General features: G+C 38.9%; 2 protein-coding genes across 5 annotated transcripts in view; one reads left to right on the forward strand and one right to left on the reverse strand.

Moving 5' to 3' along the window:
• The window catches only part of LOC128377579 (E3 ubiquitin-protein ligase TRIM9), a 52,069-nt gene extending 45,283 nt beyond the window's left edge, over positions 1 to 6,786 (forward strand). For all 4 annotated transcript variants that reach the window (XM_053337540.1, XM_053337541.1, XM_053337543.1 and 1 more), the window contains exons 7-11: positions 65 to 203; positions 2,132 to 2,256; positions 2,340 to 2,518; positions 5,159 to 5,321; positions 6,739 to 6,786. In XM_053337540.1, the coding sequence (XP_053193515.1) occupies positions 65 to 203; positions 2,132 to 2,256; positions 2,340 to 2,518; positions 5,159 to 5,321; positions 6,739 to 6,786 (654 nt within the window). The remainder of the gene's footprint in view (positions 1 to 64; positions 204 to 2,131; positions 2,257 to 2,339; positions 2,519 to 5,158; positions 5,322 to 6,738) is intronic.
• Positions 6,787 to 11,725: 4,939 nt separating this feature from the next.
• c17h1orf131 (chromosome 17 C1orf131 homolog) lies at positions 11,726 to 16,776 on the reverse strand. Its single transcript, XM_053337123.1, has 9 exons — positions 16,659 to 16,776; positions 15,488 to 15,685; positions 15,324 to 15,418; positions 13,920 to 13,979; positions 13,603 to 13,698; positions 13,408 to 13,494; positions 13,143 to 13,180; positions 12,646 to 12,778; positions 11,726 to 12,040 (listed from the first exon to the last, which is right to left on the reverse strand). Exons 1-8 carry the CDS (start codon positions 16,735 to 16,737, stop codon positions 12,646 to 12,648), a joined length of 786 nt encoding a protein of 261 aa, XP_053193098.1. The 5' UTR covers positions 16,738 to 16,776; the 3' UTR covers positions 11,726 to 12,040.
• Between the last annotated feature and the right edge of the window lie 58 nt (positions 16,777 to 16,834).

A 16,834-nucleotide genomic window follows, 5' to 3' on the forward strand; every position in this document is an offset into this window, starting at 1 on the left:
GCTAAAATGATATTACTGACAAGCATATGTGTGTGTGTGTGTGTGTGTGTGTGTGTGTTACCAGGAGGTTTATGTGGGGAAGGAAACAGTGTGTACAGTGGATGGCCTCCACTTTAACAGCTCTTACAACGCCAGAGTGAAAGCCTACAATGCTGTTGGTGTGGGGCCATATAGCAAGACGGTGGTGCTCAAGACCTCTGATGGTAGGTGGAGCGTGTATATGTGTGTGTGTGTGTGTGTGTGTGTGTGTGTGATTTTCGTTAAACTGATTCTATTTTATGTTAATAAAGTTGAAATTATTTAAATTCTGTAAAGCTGAGTTTTATACGTTTTCTAAGAAGATGAGAGTGGGGATTTTCTTAAAGGGAAGAGAATTAGACACGTTTAATAACTTAATATTCCAGGATAAAGGATGAAAGGAGTAGCGAGGTGAAGAATGAAAAAGAGAGCAGGGAAGAGGAAGGTGTAGTAATAAGGGAAAGGAGAAAATGGTAAGAAAAAGGAAAGGAAAGGGAAAGGGGTGAATAAGAGACAAAAGCAGATGTTGGGATCAAATGGAAAGGAATAAAGAAAGGGAATGAAGTTAAAGAAAGGGAAAGGAAAGGAGAAGAACAGAAAAGCAAAAGCAGAAGAGTGGACAGGAAAGAAAGGGAAGGAAAGGAAAGAAAGAAGGAAAGGTGAGGAGTGGAGAAGAAAAGACAGAGGGAGAAGGGGTAGGTGGATCCACACGCACGCACGCACGCACGCACGCACGCACGCACGCACGCATGCACACACGCACAGTCTCTCACAGCCACAGTAACAATAGCCTGTTTTGTGACTCATAACCCTCCCACCCTCTTTCTCTGTCTTTCTGTCATCTTGCTTCCTGCCTACTCTCCCTTTCTTCTTCTCTTTCTTTTCTGTCTCATCCCTCACTCATCTTTCTCTTCCTCCTGCCTCTCTCTCTGTGACTGCGAGGCTTCTTGCAGCTACAGTAGAAAAAGGAAATGATGGGATGTGACTGTTGTTGGCTTGACCAGAAAAAAAAGAGGTGGCGACAAAGACTGCGGCTGTGTGTGTGTGTGTGTGTGTGTGTGTGTGTGTGTGTGTGTGTGTGTGTGTGTGTTAACCCTGCAGTAAAGCTCACTCACATTCTGGACTGCCAGACTCCCCATTGTATTGTAATATTCTCAGACACTGATTTCCATACTCCATAACTAAACTGTCTAAATATAAAATGTGAATTATACTAAATACAACAAATAACTCAGATATTGTTCTGCAACTAACAATACTTTTCATTATCAATTCATTTATTGGTTATTTTCTCTATTCATTGTTTTGTCGATAAAATGCCAAAAATAGTGATAAATGTCTGTTATAATGTCTCATGATGACATCTCCAGTTGTCTTGTTTTCAGTCTAAAATCTAAAGATATTGAGTTTACATCAAGTATGACACACAAAAGCTTCAAATCCTCAATAATGAGAAGCTACAGCCAGCATAAAAATGGCAAAAATCAATATTCAGTGATCAAAATAGTTGCTGATTAATTTTCTATGGATCAGCTAATCAAGTTGACCAATCGTTGCAGCTGTAATTAGATGTTTCTATGAGATTACATTACAAGAAATAAGAATTGAATTAAAAGCTTATTATAATTGATCAAGATGGTACTTTATTTTATTTTCAATATCAATATGTTCAAAATACAACACTGGAAAATGCCAAATTATATTAATTCAACTGTAGCTGATCTGTGACATGTTTATCAAAATGTATCAAATAAAACTTTATATTTACTTTTTTTTTGCATCATAACTTGAATTAAATTAAAATAGCACATGGACAAAAGCTGCTCAGATTCTTGAGGCTTTGACTTGATATTCTTGTTTTAATAGTATGAAAGTCTAATCTTATACAAACTAAATTAGTAGTATATTAACAAGAAAATATATTTATTATAACATGATAGTAAGAAAGAGATGCTGTTATAATATAAACTTTTGATGATATAATGAGAAAGTGAACAAATCTAATGTGATTTTAAGGGGAAAAAATCCACAGTGTTCAACCTCAAAGTTCCACTCATCCAATCAGTTTCTTATTGTAGCATCATGAATGACTGTTGTTGTATCTTTCCTACAGTGGCTTGGTTCACCTTTGACCCCACCTCAGCCCACCGCGACATCGTCCTGACCAATGAAAACCAGACAGTGTCCTGTAACAGCTACGATGACCGCGTGGTGCTGGGGACTGCTGCTTTCTCTAAGGTGACAAACTAGTGATTATTATTTTACAGTAGGATCAGGCTTCTACTAGTCTCTACTCCTATACTGACTCTTTTAAATCTCAGGGCGTCCACTACTGGGAGGTCAGCATCGATCGCTATGACAACCACCCGGACCCAGCGTTCGGCATAGCGAGGATCAACACCATGAAAGACATGATGCTGGGGAAGGATGACAAGGCCTGGGCCATGTACGTGGACAACAACCGCTCCTGGTTCATGCACAACAACTCCCACACCAACAGGTACGTGTATGGCTCAGTGACTGTGGAAGGTGAAGATCATCAGTTTCTTTAGCTTGACTTGTGCACATTCACTTGAGCAGGAAAAAACTTCTATACAGGACTCCGATGTAAAAAAGATAAAACAAAGTATATTTACTCCACGGTTTTGCAGTATCTTCTTCCAGGAGTGTTCAATGTTAAGTTGAATTATTTGGTAGAACATTTTTATGGTTACACCACTGGGACATTTTTGCCATAATTCTCTTATACAGTCATGGCCAAAAATATTGGCACCCCTGCACTTAACACTACGGTAGGAGACCACTGCTGACACAAAGGCATAAAACAACCAGACTGGAGTTTGCCAAAACTTACATGACGATGACCTTCTGGTAGAACGTAGTGTGGACAGATGAGTACATCATGGTACTGTTTAGAGAAAACAAAATGAGGCCTTCGAGGAAAAGAACATGGTCCCTTCAGTCAAATATGGTGGAGGTTCACAGATATTTTGGGGTTTCTTTGCTGCTTCTGGCAAATGGACTGTACTTATATAGCTATATATATATAAGACCACTCAAAGCGCTTTACATTACATCTCATTCACACACATTCATACAGGAGCCATCAGTGCTCAGGGTGCCAACCTGCTCATCAGGGGGAATTTAGCCATTCATGCTCATTCACACATCTTTGGTGCAGCAAGGGGAGCAATTTGGGGTTAAGTGTCTTGCCCAAGGTCACATCGAGATGTGAACTGGAGGAGCCGGGAATCGAACCGCCAATCTTCCAATTGGAGGACAGCAGCTCTACCACCTGAGCCATAGCTGCTTTGGATGTGTTGTGTAAATGGCATCATGAAATCTGATGACTACTAAAGAATTTTGGGGGTGCAATTTAGTACCCAGTGTCAGAAAGCAGCGACTCTACCAGAGGTCAGAGGTCTTCCAGCAGGACCATTACCCAAAACACACATCAAAAAGCACTCAGAAATGGTTAAAGACAAAGCACTGGAGGGTTCTGAAATGGCCAACAATGAGTCCAGATGTGAATCCCAGAGGACACCTGTGCAGAGCTCTGAAAACAGCAGCTGGGAGCTTTCAATGTGAAACACCTGGAACAGTTTGCAAAAGAAAAATGGTCCAAAATTCTAGTAGAGAGGTTCATGGTTACAGGTCACAGGGTGTACTACCGATTATTAAAATAGTTATTCATAGTGCCTCCATTTGTTTAAAGTGGCGACAACTGATATTGTGATGAAATGACAGTGTGTCATGTGATTACGTAATAAGATCTTCTTGTTTAAATCATGTATGAACCATTAATTAGTTACAACCTGTAAACTCTAAATAAAGTATGCCTCATTAGAAAGACGCAACTATCATTTGAATTCATGAACAACATCCGTACGTCAACAAGAACAGCAGGAGGCAGCTCTCCTCTTCATCCATTCATCATTACGTCTTCTGCTGTTAAATCCCACCCGACAACCGAGCAAATGCACACAAACGCACACAAACACACACACATACACAGGATAATGATATATACACAGGATGACAGAGGGAACCGCGGGGCTCATACAATAACCCACTAACAAACACACCGGGGAGCAGTAGAAGAAGACTGCGGGCTGCACAAGACATCAAAAACACGTCTCTGCACCATTTCTCTCAGTGTCACGAGGAAGCTATCAAACTCTCATTAAACATTTATTCTGAAGAAAAGTGTCTATTCTTCACAAGAGAAAAGGCGACACTTCACAGGAATATTTAAAACTGCCTGTCTTCTCTTATCGCGGTCCAGCCAGACTACAGGTATATACATATATCACAGTGCCATTTACTTTCATGTCAATAATCATCCCATGCCTGCGCTCTTTTTTTTTTACGTGCCACATATTGATTTTCTTCATCTGTCTCCACCTCAAAGTGCTGACTCTGGCTCAGTCCAGGCATGAGGCAGGCGTAATGTGTCGACAGCTCAGAGAAATGTGGCTGTTTTGCATGTAGAAATGTGGTTTCACTCCTTAGCTTTTCACAGATTTTACATTTAAAATGTAATTTCAGAAGGAAAGTATCTCATTTTTATATTCTGTAAGGTTCATTTCTTTCACCCTCTACTGCATAGACTCCACTGAACAGATGCATTATGAATTCTCAAGCTTAAGTGTGTCCTGAATATGCTTGGAATGACAAATATGGCCAAAGACTGAACTATGAACTAGGACTATATAAAAATGTATATCACTATAAACGGGAATTGAATGTCGTTTTGTGTTCATCTGTAGAATAAAACAAGCTTTGAAACATCTGGAGCAGATGTGGTGTTTTAGTCTACTTATGAATACAAGCTGCCTGTTAGATTTATCATGTTGATTGAATTTTGGGGCTTTATGCTGTTGTTTTACACAGTCAGTAACTGCTATTTGAACTGAGTCACTCAGAACAAAGATGAAAGTGAAATTTTTTCATCTTCATGCACCGAGTCAAATCAGTTTAGCTGGAAGTTTATCATTTATCAGAGAGGACACATTTTAAATTCTCAATTAAAATTCACATTTGGTTAGATACTGCATACATTTTCTCTCATTTTCACTTAACATATGCCCCAGATTGACCTTTTTTTTATTTATCTGTGTGTGTGTGTGCGTGCATGCAGGGCGGAGGGAGGCATCACTAAGGGCTCGACCGTAGGCGTGCTGCTGGATCTGACCAAACACACAGTGACTTTCTTCATCAACAAGGAACAGCACGGACCAACTGCCTTTGAGAACCTGGAAGGGGTTTTCATGCCTGCAGTTAGCCTCAACAGAAACGTACAGGTCAGTGTGTGTGTGTGTGTGTGTGTGTGTGTGTGTGTGTGTGTGTGTGTGTGTGTGTGTGTGTGTGTGTGTGTGTGTGTGTGTGTGTGTGTGTGTCAAGAAGCTGGTGGGACTTTACATTGACATCAGAGTCCACATTCAGCAGCAGAAAATGGAGCAACCAGTCTTGTATATCCTTGTAGCATTTAGATTTTTAGCCTGCTACTACAGCAGCACAAAACAACTATCATAATAATAGCAACTACTATTGTTGAAAACTCAAAACTCTTGAATGAAACCACAAGTTGCATTCATGACTTCTCAGTTTTCACTCAAAATAGCAATTCATTTAATTTTTACAACCACAGACATGTCAGCAATCATAATTTTTTCTTTTTGTTTTCTCCCACAAAAAATGAATATTTGAATGAGTAACTTAAACCATAAATGTAGAAATATTGTTACAGCTGCTACATTGTTGTACCACTGCTGACACATCTGGACTAAGTCATCTTACATTAGAACCTGATAACTAGTCAAGTTATGTTTAATTATGTAGACAAAAAACATCATTTTCTTACAGAGTTTTACACTCAGTATGGTGCATGATATAATATAATTGATATTAATAATAATAATAATAATAATAATAACTTTATATAAATAGCACATTTCAAAACAATGTGCTTTCCATAAAGTCAAGTTAAACAGAAAGAGCAAAATTGATAGTTCTGATAAAGGTTCAGGCAGTTAAGATTATAAAATTTCAAATCATAAAAGAGTAAAATTAACAGTAGTTGAAAGAAATGAAATAGAGATAAAATATAGTATTAAAAACATAAAAAGGATGAGGAATACAGTCAGTAAAACTATATGAAGATGAGTTTTAAGAAGTGATTTAAAAGATGAAATGTGAGATACTATAACTGAGGGGCCTGGACAGAGAAGGCCTGGTCCCCCTTGGTAAGATCTATACAGTGTGGAGCCCCATGTGTATGTTCAGGTAGATTAGCATTAGCTTTAGAAACTAGCAAGTAAGACTCTCGCTGTGTGATTAATGTGACACTGAAGATATGTTATTATTCATTATATGCTAATTTAAAGGCTTCACTGTTTATTGAAATGACCTTAATGTCTGATGTAGTCTTAAGTTATTTGTGTACAACTCCAAATATGTTCCACATCCAAGGTGTTAAGTGAGTATGTGTCAACCCAGCTGGCAGTGAAACTGTGATCTCAGTTGATGGTCAAACATGCCTTAAATCATACTAGATGTCAAATATGTGTGTGTGTGTGTGTGTGTATGTCATCTCCAGATCCAGCTGTGTTTTTACTACATAGCCTCAATAAAGATGATGTCACATCTCGTCATAGTCTGTCCTCATCCTCAGTAGCAACGATCTCATTGTGTTCCCTCTTTTTTTTCCACCCACTGCAGGTGACTTTACTGACGGGCCTGGAGGTGCCAAAGAATATCAAACAGTAGAAGATGAGCGTGCCCCCCCCCCCGGTCCCCGTCCCCGGATACAAAACCTACAGTGTCATATGCAGCCTCACTTCACTCCCACGTGGATCTTTTTAAATCCTGTCAGATGGGATTCGCCCCTCTCCCGACCCCTTTGTCTTGGATACACTTTGGGAAGTGTGTGAAACCCTGCTCCATCATTTGCCATGAAGGAATAAATCTGAGTTATGATTGGCTATAAATATATGGATTGAAGCTTGTGGACGTCACTACAGAGTTACTGCGGATTGCCATACTTTTTTTTCATATCCCAGTCTTTGCCATATGAACACTAGAATAATAACAGCACTTATGTTATTATTCCAGCTTTGTACTGTTGTGAAAAACAAAAAAAAGGACAAAATGGCCTAAAATGTCTCCTAGAGGCTCTCACACTATCAACAGTGACTCAAGACTCAAGTTATCTTTTGCTTTTCGTTGTGCTAACTGATACCTGATCTGTTTAATGTTAAGATATACAATCAGAAAACATCACTACAGTCTTTGTTAGAAGTTCATAGTTATAGGGTGCTTTCAGAAGGCGGGAAAAAAAGAAAAAACAGGGAGGGAGAAATGACTCAGCGATGCTCTGTGTTGCTCTGCTTCTCTCTCAGGTGTGTGTACAGATAAAAAAAAACAACAGATGGAACCAGTCTTATTTTTTAGGAGTTAAAATGGCACCACGGGTTGTTTCGCTCATGAAATATTCAAAAAGCTCAACTTTTATCTCAGTTGCAGCTCCAACAGCACTTCCCCTCTCTGTTTTCTGTTTCTTTTTCACCCCACCCCACTTTCTGCCCTCCCTCTCAGTTTTTAATAGAGAACTGACTTCCTGTCTGTAAGGTAGGAATATCTGACAGCCATCAAACTCTCTGCGTCATACAAAAGTGGCCTAAAGATGGCTTTGGTGCTGTTGTCAAAGGTTTACACACGCACAGCGAGCTCAAAGCCAGGTTCTGTTTCATTGTTGAGTGACGTGATAGATCTACAGAGGCCTGGAAGAGGCGACTCAAGTTTTCACCCTGAGGGAGGAATGTTAAAAACATGGACCCCGAGCCTAACCTTTCTTTCTAAAAGCGGTTGTCTCGTGGTCATTTGATTGTGTCTTCATCTTCCAGTCTCTCTGTAGAATCTTTAGCAGGTACCTTTAATGATCTTGAGAAAGTCACATCAGGTAAAGCTACGTTTCGCCGACGTCCACTCAGGCAGGTCGGGTACGGCAGCCTGTAGAGGACAGTAGCTCCAAAATCCAACCAGACCACTGTGACTAAGGATTTAACAATGTTTAAAACAGGCGTTACCCATGTATATTTTATCAAAGCCACTTAACTCAATGCAGCAGAGAATGGAGAGTTTTTAAATGAATTTAAGGTTATTTAATCTTTATTACGATATTGACATATTTCTATTCCCTATAATGTGTGAGAGAGAGAGAAGTGATTAGAAGTGTAGAAAGACCTGCCATACAAATGTTCAGGGTCATGTATGTATGTGTGTGTATGTGTGTATGGTAATCCACCAACTGTAAATAGTGGACTTGTGATAATGGTGTGTGATATTAAGCATGGATTACACGCGTCAAACAAGTTTACAAGATATCTGAAAGCTGTATTGTAAATAGTCGACTGTATCATTGTTCATTGCAACGAGTGACGTTAAAAGCCAACCGCTACGACAGCTCGCCCTCTGCTGGTGAGATGGAGGCATGACAGGATTCATGCATTTGGAAAGTGATTCTGTTGTGACATATTGGTCATATGTGTTTTCATACCTTTAACATTTTTGTCTGATAAGGTGTCATTTATCTATCTCATGATATTCCAACAGTCAATCAGGGACATAAAACAGTCTTTTTCTTTTGTTTTACATGTTTTTACTTTATATATGTTGATAAGACTTACTGTATCACACCCTTATTCTTCTAATATCCACTTCAACACAAACTTTACATATGCCAGGTGAAGCAGGTATTTCTTACTAAAAATTAGAAAGGTCTATTTTCAATAATATAACAGAAATATTATACATTCGTTAATGCTTATTTTAAAATGATTTACTTAACTGTAAAGAACTAGAGTGGTATGATATCTTTCAGTTCTGTTCTGCTTCCAAATTTGGGTTCTTTCTTTAATGAATGGAGAAATTCTACTCAAGAATATTGATTGAACCTTTTTGGGAGCTGGAGATGGGGTTATATATGTAATTTTTAATCCAGAATGACAGGTTCAAGACATGTCCGTCCTAGAATAAGCAAACAGATGGTGTGTTACGCCACAGAGCGAGTCTACAACAAGCCTGACCGACTCACCTGGTTTTCTGTAGTGAATGCTGCGTTCAGATTATGTGGGGAAGCTGGTATGAGGTTGTGAAGAAGCTGTGATTCAGGTTCTCCGTTTGGTTTCACCTGGTCAGCATAGATGTTTTTCATAGAAGACATTCTGATGTTACACTCACTGTGATGGCTTACTTACCGAGACACTTGAATAGAACAGGGGTCATTGTTAGTGTAAAGTAGGAGGTTCATCATGGGCATTGATCAGGATGCATGGGAAGGAAGGCCATGAAACATCACTCTTAAAAGCATATTTCAATTAATCAGGAATTGTACTGGTGCAACTATAAATGGAGGCACAAAAAAAACCCACACATGGGTCTCCAAGTCTGAAAGAGACAAATACAAGACTAAATTTACACCATAAATCTAATCATCCCATGTCTTAAAATAAGGTTAAATGCACATGCAATGCCCAGTCATATCCAAGCTATTCCATAAAGGGCCATGTGGCTGCAGGTTTTCAGACTTGCCTCTTCTAATCAACTGATCTCAGTCTTCAGACAGATGATTGGTCAAATCATGTGTGCTCTTGATTGGTTGGAAGAAAGACCTGCAGGCACACAGCCCTTTATGGAATAGTCTGGACATGCCTCTGGTAAGAGGTTTGATCTTACTCTTTAGTTTACATCAGTGTCCAAATTCTTCCATAAAGGGCTATAATGTGCCTGCAGGTTTTTCTTCCAACCAATCAACTGTCTAAAGACTGAGATCAGCTGATTAAATGAGTCAAGCCTGGTGAGCTCCTGCTGCTTGGTTGGAATGAAAACCTGCAGCCACATGAACCTTTATGGTATAGTTTGGACACCTCTGTCTTACCAGGTCTGCTGCCCAGTGTGAAGGTGAGAGAATGAGTGAGAAAGTATTTCATTACAGTGCTGACATTAGATCAAGAAAATAAGCCCATAATAAGTCATTTGATTAAAGTTGAAATCTCTACTGCACCCATATATAATGTACCTGCTGTGTAACATCCTCTGTGCTGGACTACAGGTCAGAGAGGTGACCCACTGGAGGGAAAACACTACACTCTAATGGTATTTACGACCTTGTTGACCTGAGCAATGCTTTCCAGTGGCATATTTCCAACCTTTCACCTCGTGACATGACCGCAGCATTAGTGTAAATGTCAGGATTTGAACTGGTTCACCCCCCTCCCCACCCCTGCTCCCAACTCCCACTCCCAACTCCCTTGACCCAGAAACCAAACATCTGACTATCTGCCATAGGGGACTTACTTTCAACATTCCCCCAGACTGCCAGCTACCGCCTAAGGGTAACATTTGCATCATGCTAGGCTTATCCTGACTGCTAACCTCCATACACCAGAGGAGAGAAATGTGCCCCAAGGTAGACTTTCATATAACCCGGGTATGAGATTTGGAACCCTGGAGGAAAGTGAGACATCTATCATGTTCTTCTGCAAGTCTGGATGATTTTTTGGGAAGGATTAGGGGGGGGGGGGAGTGGTTACATGTCTCTAGGCAGTTTTGCCTCAGAGTATTGCAGCAGAGGTTTGGGAAGCCAGTCAGGTAAAATGGGGTCAGGCCAAATTCTTCAAACCAACGCTTAATGTGGCTGATAGGAACCATCATAGCACGTTATTTTACATGATTCACATTGTACTCACTCCTGTGTAGATGCGCTATTGTAAGAGTGCTTTTATGGCATGACCCTTTACCCCCACACTCACCCACCCACCCATGAATGTGAGATATTTAACTTGGAGATATGGTGCTGGGGGAAAAAAGCATGTCAACGCGGCTAGCTACTTCTAAAAAACTAAATAAAAAACAGCACAGGGACAAAAAAAGTCATTTATTTACTGTATTAAGTATGAATATATTTAATAATATATTTATTTTATTTTCTATATCACCCTCTTTCAATTTCAAGTATAAAAGTGGAATGGCTACTGATTATATATATGTGTACATATACTGTATATGGTTGATTGAAAAGGGTTGCAGGTAAAAAAAAACACAATCTCCTCAATGTGACACTTTTAGCTTCAAACATGTGTGACGTGCTGCAGATAAGCTTCATATTTCCTCATGCTCTTTTTCTTAAATATATAGAAATATATATATAATACAAAAAGCTGCTTCAGAGAAAACTGTGTGAGAATTTGTGACCTCACCCAGCCGCACACTGCCAGATCACACGGGTCTTTGTTTCGCCATTATCATCATTCAATCGTCCACTTTTTATGTTTTTCCCTTTAACGAAACGGATAGATCTGGTTTCTGTGAAGACTTACGATGTTAAGATCTAGAGTTTGGCTTCTCGATGCTTCTGAGAGGTGATGTAAATAGCGTTTTTTTTTTTTAAAGGGCGAGACCGTGCGGTGTTTGTGTGTGTGTTTCTTCATGAAAATGTCAGTTTTTTTTGTAATAATTACCATCGTCTGTCTCCTTGACATCCCCCTTGATCCCCGTCCCTTCCTGCCAACTTGTAAATGTTTTGTACGACTACATGGTTTGTATATGAGGAAAAATGCATTGTAACTGCGTTCATTTTAAAAGCCTTTACAGTGTTAAAAAAAACACCAGAAACTGAAACTGTCTTCTTCTTTTTTCTTTTTTTTTGGGTCGTTTATAAAACAAAATAAATTAACTGTGATGGAATATGATTGGACAGAGGCTCCGGTTCTGTGCATTTAATGTCCTGCCTGCTGCAGCAAAATCAGGGTCCAGTCTGAGGATTGATCGATTGGATTCCTGACTCAGCAGTCTTTGAGCTGTAACACTGTCTCATAATTTACAGCAGAGTGGTGACATGTCCTCAGAACTGCTTTTCATCATCAGGTCGTGTCCATTTCCTCCTCATGTGTTTGGCTGCAGAGTCACTGATGGAGTTCTGGTCTGCTGATATTCTCCCCAGCCTAAAGATTTAATCAGTCACCTGCAAACACACACACACAGAGCTCAGAGACCATATGCACTCCCCTTAATCCTTAACTTGCACTAGTCTCATTAGCCTAAAAGCCAACTGATATATCGGCCAGCTGATATTATTGGCCGATATTGAGCTATAACAGATATATTGGTATCAGTGAATACGTTGTCAGATATGTGCCAATATTTTTTTTCATAGCTAATTATAATGATTAAATTCCCCACTGTTTCAGTGCACTGATGTCATTTTATACATCACTTTGCTTGCTATTGATTCGTTTTGCTATTATTATGCTATTATATTATTATTATATCAGTGGTATAAAATGATCTTCAAATTATAATATTGTTTATCACGATCATTTCTGACACAATACATCCAACAAAAGTAGTTACTGTGACAGAGCTAGTCACAAGCGTTTGATCACCACATTTGAGTGATCACTGCAAAAAAAAAAAAAGTTTATGACATATAATATTATCGGCCAATATATCGAAAACATCAGTATTGGCACTGGCCCCAAAACTCCAGTATTGGTCAGGCCCTACTAATAAGCAGAACTCCTCATCTTTTAATCCCTCTTCAGTCATTTGTAGAAGAAGAACACACACCTATTTACTTCTCCTTTTGCCTTTGATTTTCTGGATCTCCTTGGAGCTGAGGATCAGCACGCCGTTCTTGAAGCGCCCCACCTGACCCGAGGCCGAGCCCAGACCGGAGGACGCCTTCTTCGTCTTGTCCCTGCTTTGAGATGTGCGACATATGGAAATGCAGCTTTTTCAAATGGCTGAGACGTAACCAGACAGGCTGTGTGAACATCTGTCAGTGTGAGCTTTTTACTCTCTGAAAAGCTCAAACGATGCCAAATATGAAGAAAGATGGAAAAGAAGCAAATTACTGCTGCTGTGTTTCTATCCACAGATTCTGATGATTTAGACTACTACTTATTTAACATAATTATATACTACACAGCTTCAAGGACACTTAGGGAGAGAAAATGTTTGCCAGGGTGGAAGTCTGAGCCTTTGACTCTCACTTGACGCCGCCCTGCTGCTGCTCTGTGATCCTTGAAGATGTGTAATGAGAGAAATGTTTATAGTCCACCCACCTTTGATTATTCTGCTTCTTCTTTTTCTTCTTCAGCTCCTACAGAGCAAGGACACATGCTTAGAATCTGAATTTCATACATTTCATTTAATTACCATTTTATTCATTCATGTATTATTCAACAGATAATAACCACAGGTCTGAGGTTGTCATCTCCATAAGTATAGCTAACAATCTAGTGATATATATACGTCCACTTATATGTAAAAGTGTGGCAACCAGTTTCCTGTTTAACATGTCAGACTAACTGGAGGTGCAGGTCTTACCGGTTGAACTTCCTCCTTTGCTTTCTGCTTCTTCTCTTTGACCTGCTGCTGTAGCATCTTGTAGTTTAAATACTCCTTCTTAGGAGGCTGATCAGGAGAGAAGAAAATATGTCAAGCAATTTGGAAAAACACTAACAGTAATAAAGTCATGAGGTTTTCCAGTTTCAGAGGAAATAGGAGGAAAGTTGTGTTTACTCTGGCTCCCAGCATGACGGCTCTGTCCTGTTCAAAAACACGCTGCTGCTCCTTTTTATAGCCAGTGATTCCAAACCGATGCACCTCCAGACGAGCCTAATACAGCACACACACACACACATACAAATAAACGTAATATCATTTTAAAACATGCAGAAATCATAACTACATTCACATAGTGAGGCCACAATTTTGCCTTTGACTTAAATCTTCAATTAAAGCAGATGTTTCAATTTAGTAAATCAGCTCTTGAGCCACATCAGTATAAACGCTACAAGAAAAAATATATTTTAAAAAAGTGGGATAAAAATAGTCACCTTTTCCAAATTGAGTTCTTCTAGCTGGTCACTTTGCTTCTTCTCTGTTGTCTGAAGGGGCTGGAAGTGATGACATCACACGCACACAAGCAACAAACACAAGAGAAGAAGGAGAATAAAGTGAGTAGATGAGCATAGACAGAGAAGGTTAACCGTGAGTGTACAAATAGTAAATTAAAAACTAACTTCTAGGAAGAAAACAAGCTACTTTTAATAAGAAGGTGCTGCATTAGTTCACACAGCTGACTTGTGATATTAACTGTGATTCAGCTCCTTAAAGTAAAGCTGCTGTAAAGAGTGATTAATCCTATATGAGATGATTTTAGTAGCTGCCTCACAGTACTCTAACTGCATGTGCTGGCGTCCATTATAATGTCAAATCTACTTTCCCCTTTAGCCCTGTTGCTTCATGCCACCTATAGGATGTTGTCATATCTACATCTCATCATCGTCTCTTCCTTGATCACAGAAATGATCAGTTTCTCCTCCTTTATGCTGTGAGGAAATATACTTTCTCTTTGTGCAATGAAACTAATTTCCTCTGTGCTGTATAAAATATCAGTAGATCCATTACTAAATCTGACCATAAGCTGGTAAAAGCTGAAGGATTTCACAGTGCAGCTAGATACTGAATTTTTTAGGTTCAATACAGAGATGTTAAATTTACATTTTCATGCAGCTGATAGAAGTTTGAGTAGGAAAAAAAAGAAATCTGCTAAAAGCCTAAAAAAACTGAGTTACCTCAGCTGTCACATTGGTTCCTGTCTAATTAGATTTTTATGAAAAGGCAATCCAATAAGGACATGTCAAACAAGTAAAAGTGAGCTCTCGGAGCTTCTAATTTGTTTATTGATTTGTTGTTTCTGATTTGTTTTTTATGACTCAGATTGGAGCAAATCTTCCACTAAGCTTCTGACAGAAAGCAGCTCTATAAGCCTCACAGCCTCATTACAGTATGAATATTTATGACAATACCAAGACTGACTGAACTCACTGCAGCTTTGTGAAGTTGAGTTTGTGTCCTGAACTAACTTACTTTTTTTTTTTTTTTCATTTTTCACAACCTGAATGAACAGGAGATAATGTGAACAAGGCAAGAAAACAGGATAAATGAAATGGGGTGTGATCAACAAGCAGAATCTGAGGAGGAAATCATCTGTAAATAATGTTTTTAACAGCATTAAGAGCAGGGGAGTACAGACACATGTGGTCTAATCTGATATAACATCCTAGAATACAACAATCTGTAATGTGTCCGTAGCTTATATTCTTAGATCAAAAGGCACATAAATGTATTACTGAACTGCAGGTGGCATCAGAGGAAAACAAGTCAGAGCTGGACCTTGTGAGCCTCAGCTGTGCTTTGATTCATACACAAAAAGTTAAAAACAATGATAGACTTACAGATATTTTATCAGGTGCTGGTGTCTGCTTGGTCTTCTGTTTCTTTGAGGGGTCCTGAAAGGTCACCACCTCCACCTGACTCTTCTGCTGGACGGCTAAACATGAGTAAGACATGACATCATTAACAAGTTAGAAAAAGAGACATAGAGAACACTGTGCTGGACTACAGGATGGTGTGACCTGACCTGTTTGCTGTGGAGTAGTGTTGTTGTTTGATTTTGATAGTTTCTGACGGTGTGTGACACTGAAAGGATCTGCTGAGTTGTCTTCGTTGTCAGCCGAAGGAACGTCTTCTTCCTCCTCTTCCTCACATCTCTTTCGTTTTCCCTTCTTCGACTTCTTCTTGGTTGCTGGTCTGTTACCTGCACCATCAGTCAACAACACAGTTACAGAAAGCATCAAATCTGATTCATTCATGATTCATTTTAAAAGCATGTAGTATCAATTTGCTATGACTCCTAGCATAAATAACTGCTGGCTGTTAGATTCTATTCAGTTCAATACAACTTCATCACTTTATTACTGCAATCCTGAAAGCAATAAATAGTGAAAAAAATGAATGAACAACTACTTATAACAAAGCTGAAAACCAACAAAAGACTGTTAGGTTAAAAAAAACAATGTATGGAATTAAATAAATACGTAAATACATTAATAGAAATGCAAAAAAATATGAAAATTAACCACACAAGCTACTGAAGCCATACAAAAGCATGATGAAATGTGATATATGAAGCATAGAGGAGATGGGCAGTAAAGTTCAACATCTGCATCTGTAATTAAACATTTATGTTTATTTATTTGAACTAATTACATGACAATATTCACCAATAATAACTTATTTAACTGTAAATAAACAGATCACTGAGTACAGACCACTAATGTACAAGACCTGAACTTGGACAGGTCAGTTATTACTTTATATTAAATCATTTATTAAGATAGTATGTATTTCTTAACGGGTGGACAAAAGCCTGCAACTGAAACAACACACACACATTGTTGTTGTTGTGGGTTATACAGCATGTCTGTATGTCACTCTATAGTATACAGTGTAGAGTGTATTAACTATTAGTTATCATGATGGTATAGAGTCTATACCATCATGATAACTAATAGTTAATAAAACTGTATGGCAGAGGTTTATTCATTCACCCTGCATTAATAAAACATGCATATAATAGATTTTTACCCCTGCTGCACCGACTTGACTCTACATTATGTATTTATTCATTTCACTGAGGTAAAACAAGTAGGAAATAATAAGAAGAAGTAAGATATAGTAGGTTTCTGACGGCCTGTAAGCTAGCCGGCTAGCTTGTTCACTCCACTTACCAAAGTCATACAGTTTGTCCAGAACATGTTCAAGAAACAGACAGTCGTCGTCTTCTTCTCCGTTAGCTTTGGAGCTCATTTTAACGCAACTGTACAAGCAGGTTAGCAAAAAAAAAGAGCACAAAAACAGATGCTAACTCGCTAAAGCTCACTTACTGATAGCAAGTCGACAGCAT

Source organism: Scomber japonicus, chromosome 17 (assembly GCF_027409825.1).
Source record: "Scomber japonicus isolate fScoJap1 chromosome 17, fScoJap1.pri, whole genome shotgun sequence".
Classification (NCBI taxonomy): Eukaryota; Metazoa; Chordata; class Actinopteri; order Scombriformes; family Scombridae; genus Scomber; species Scomber japonicus.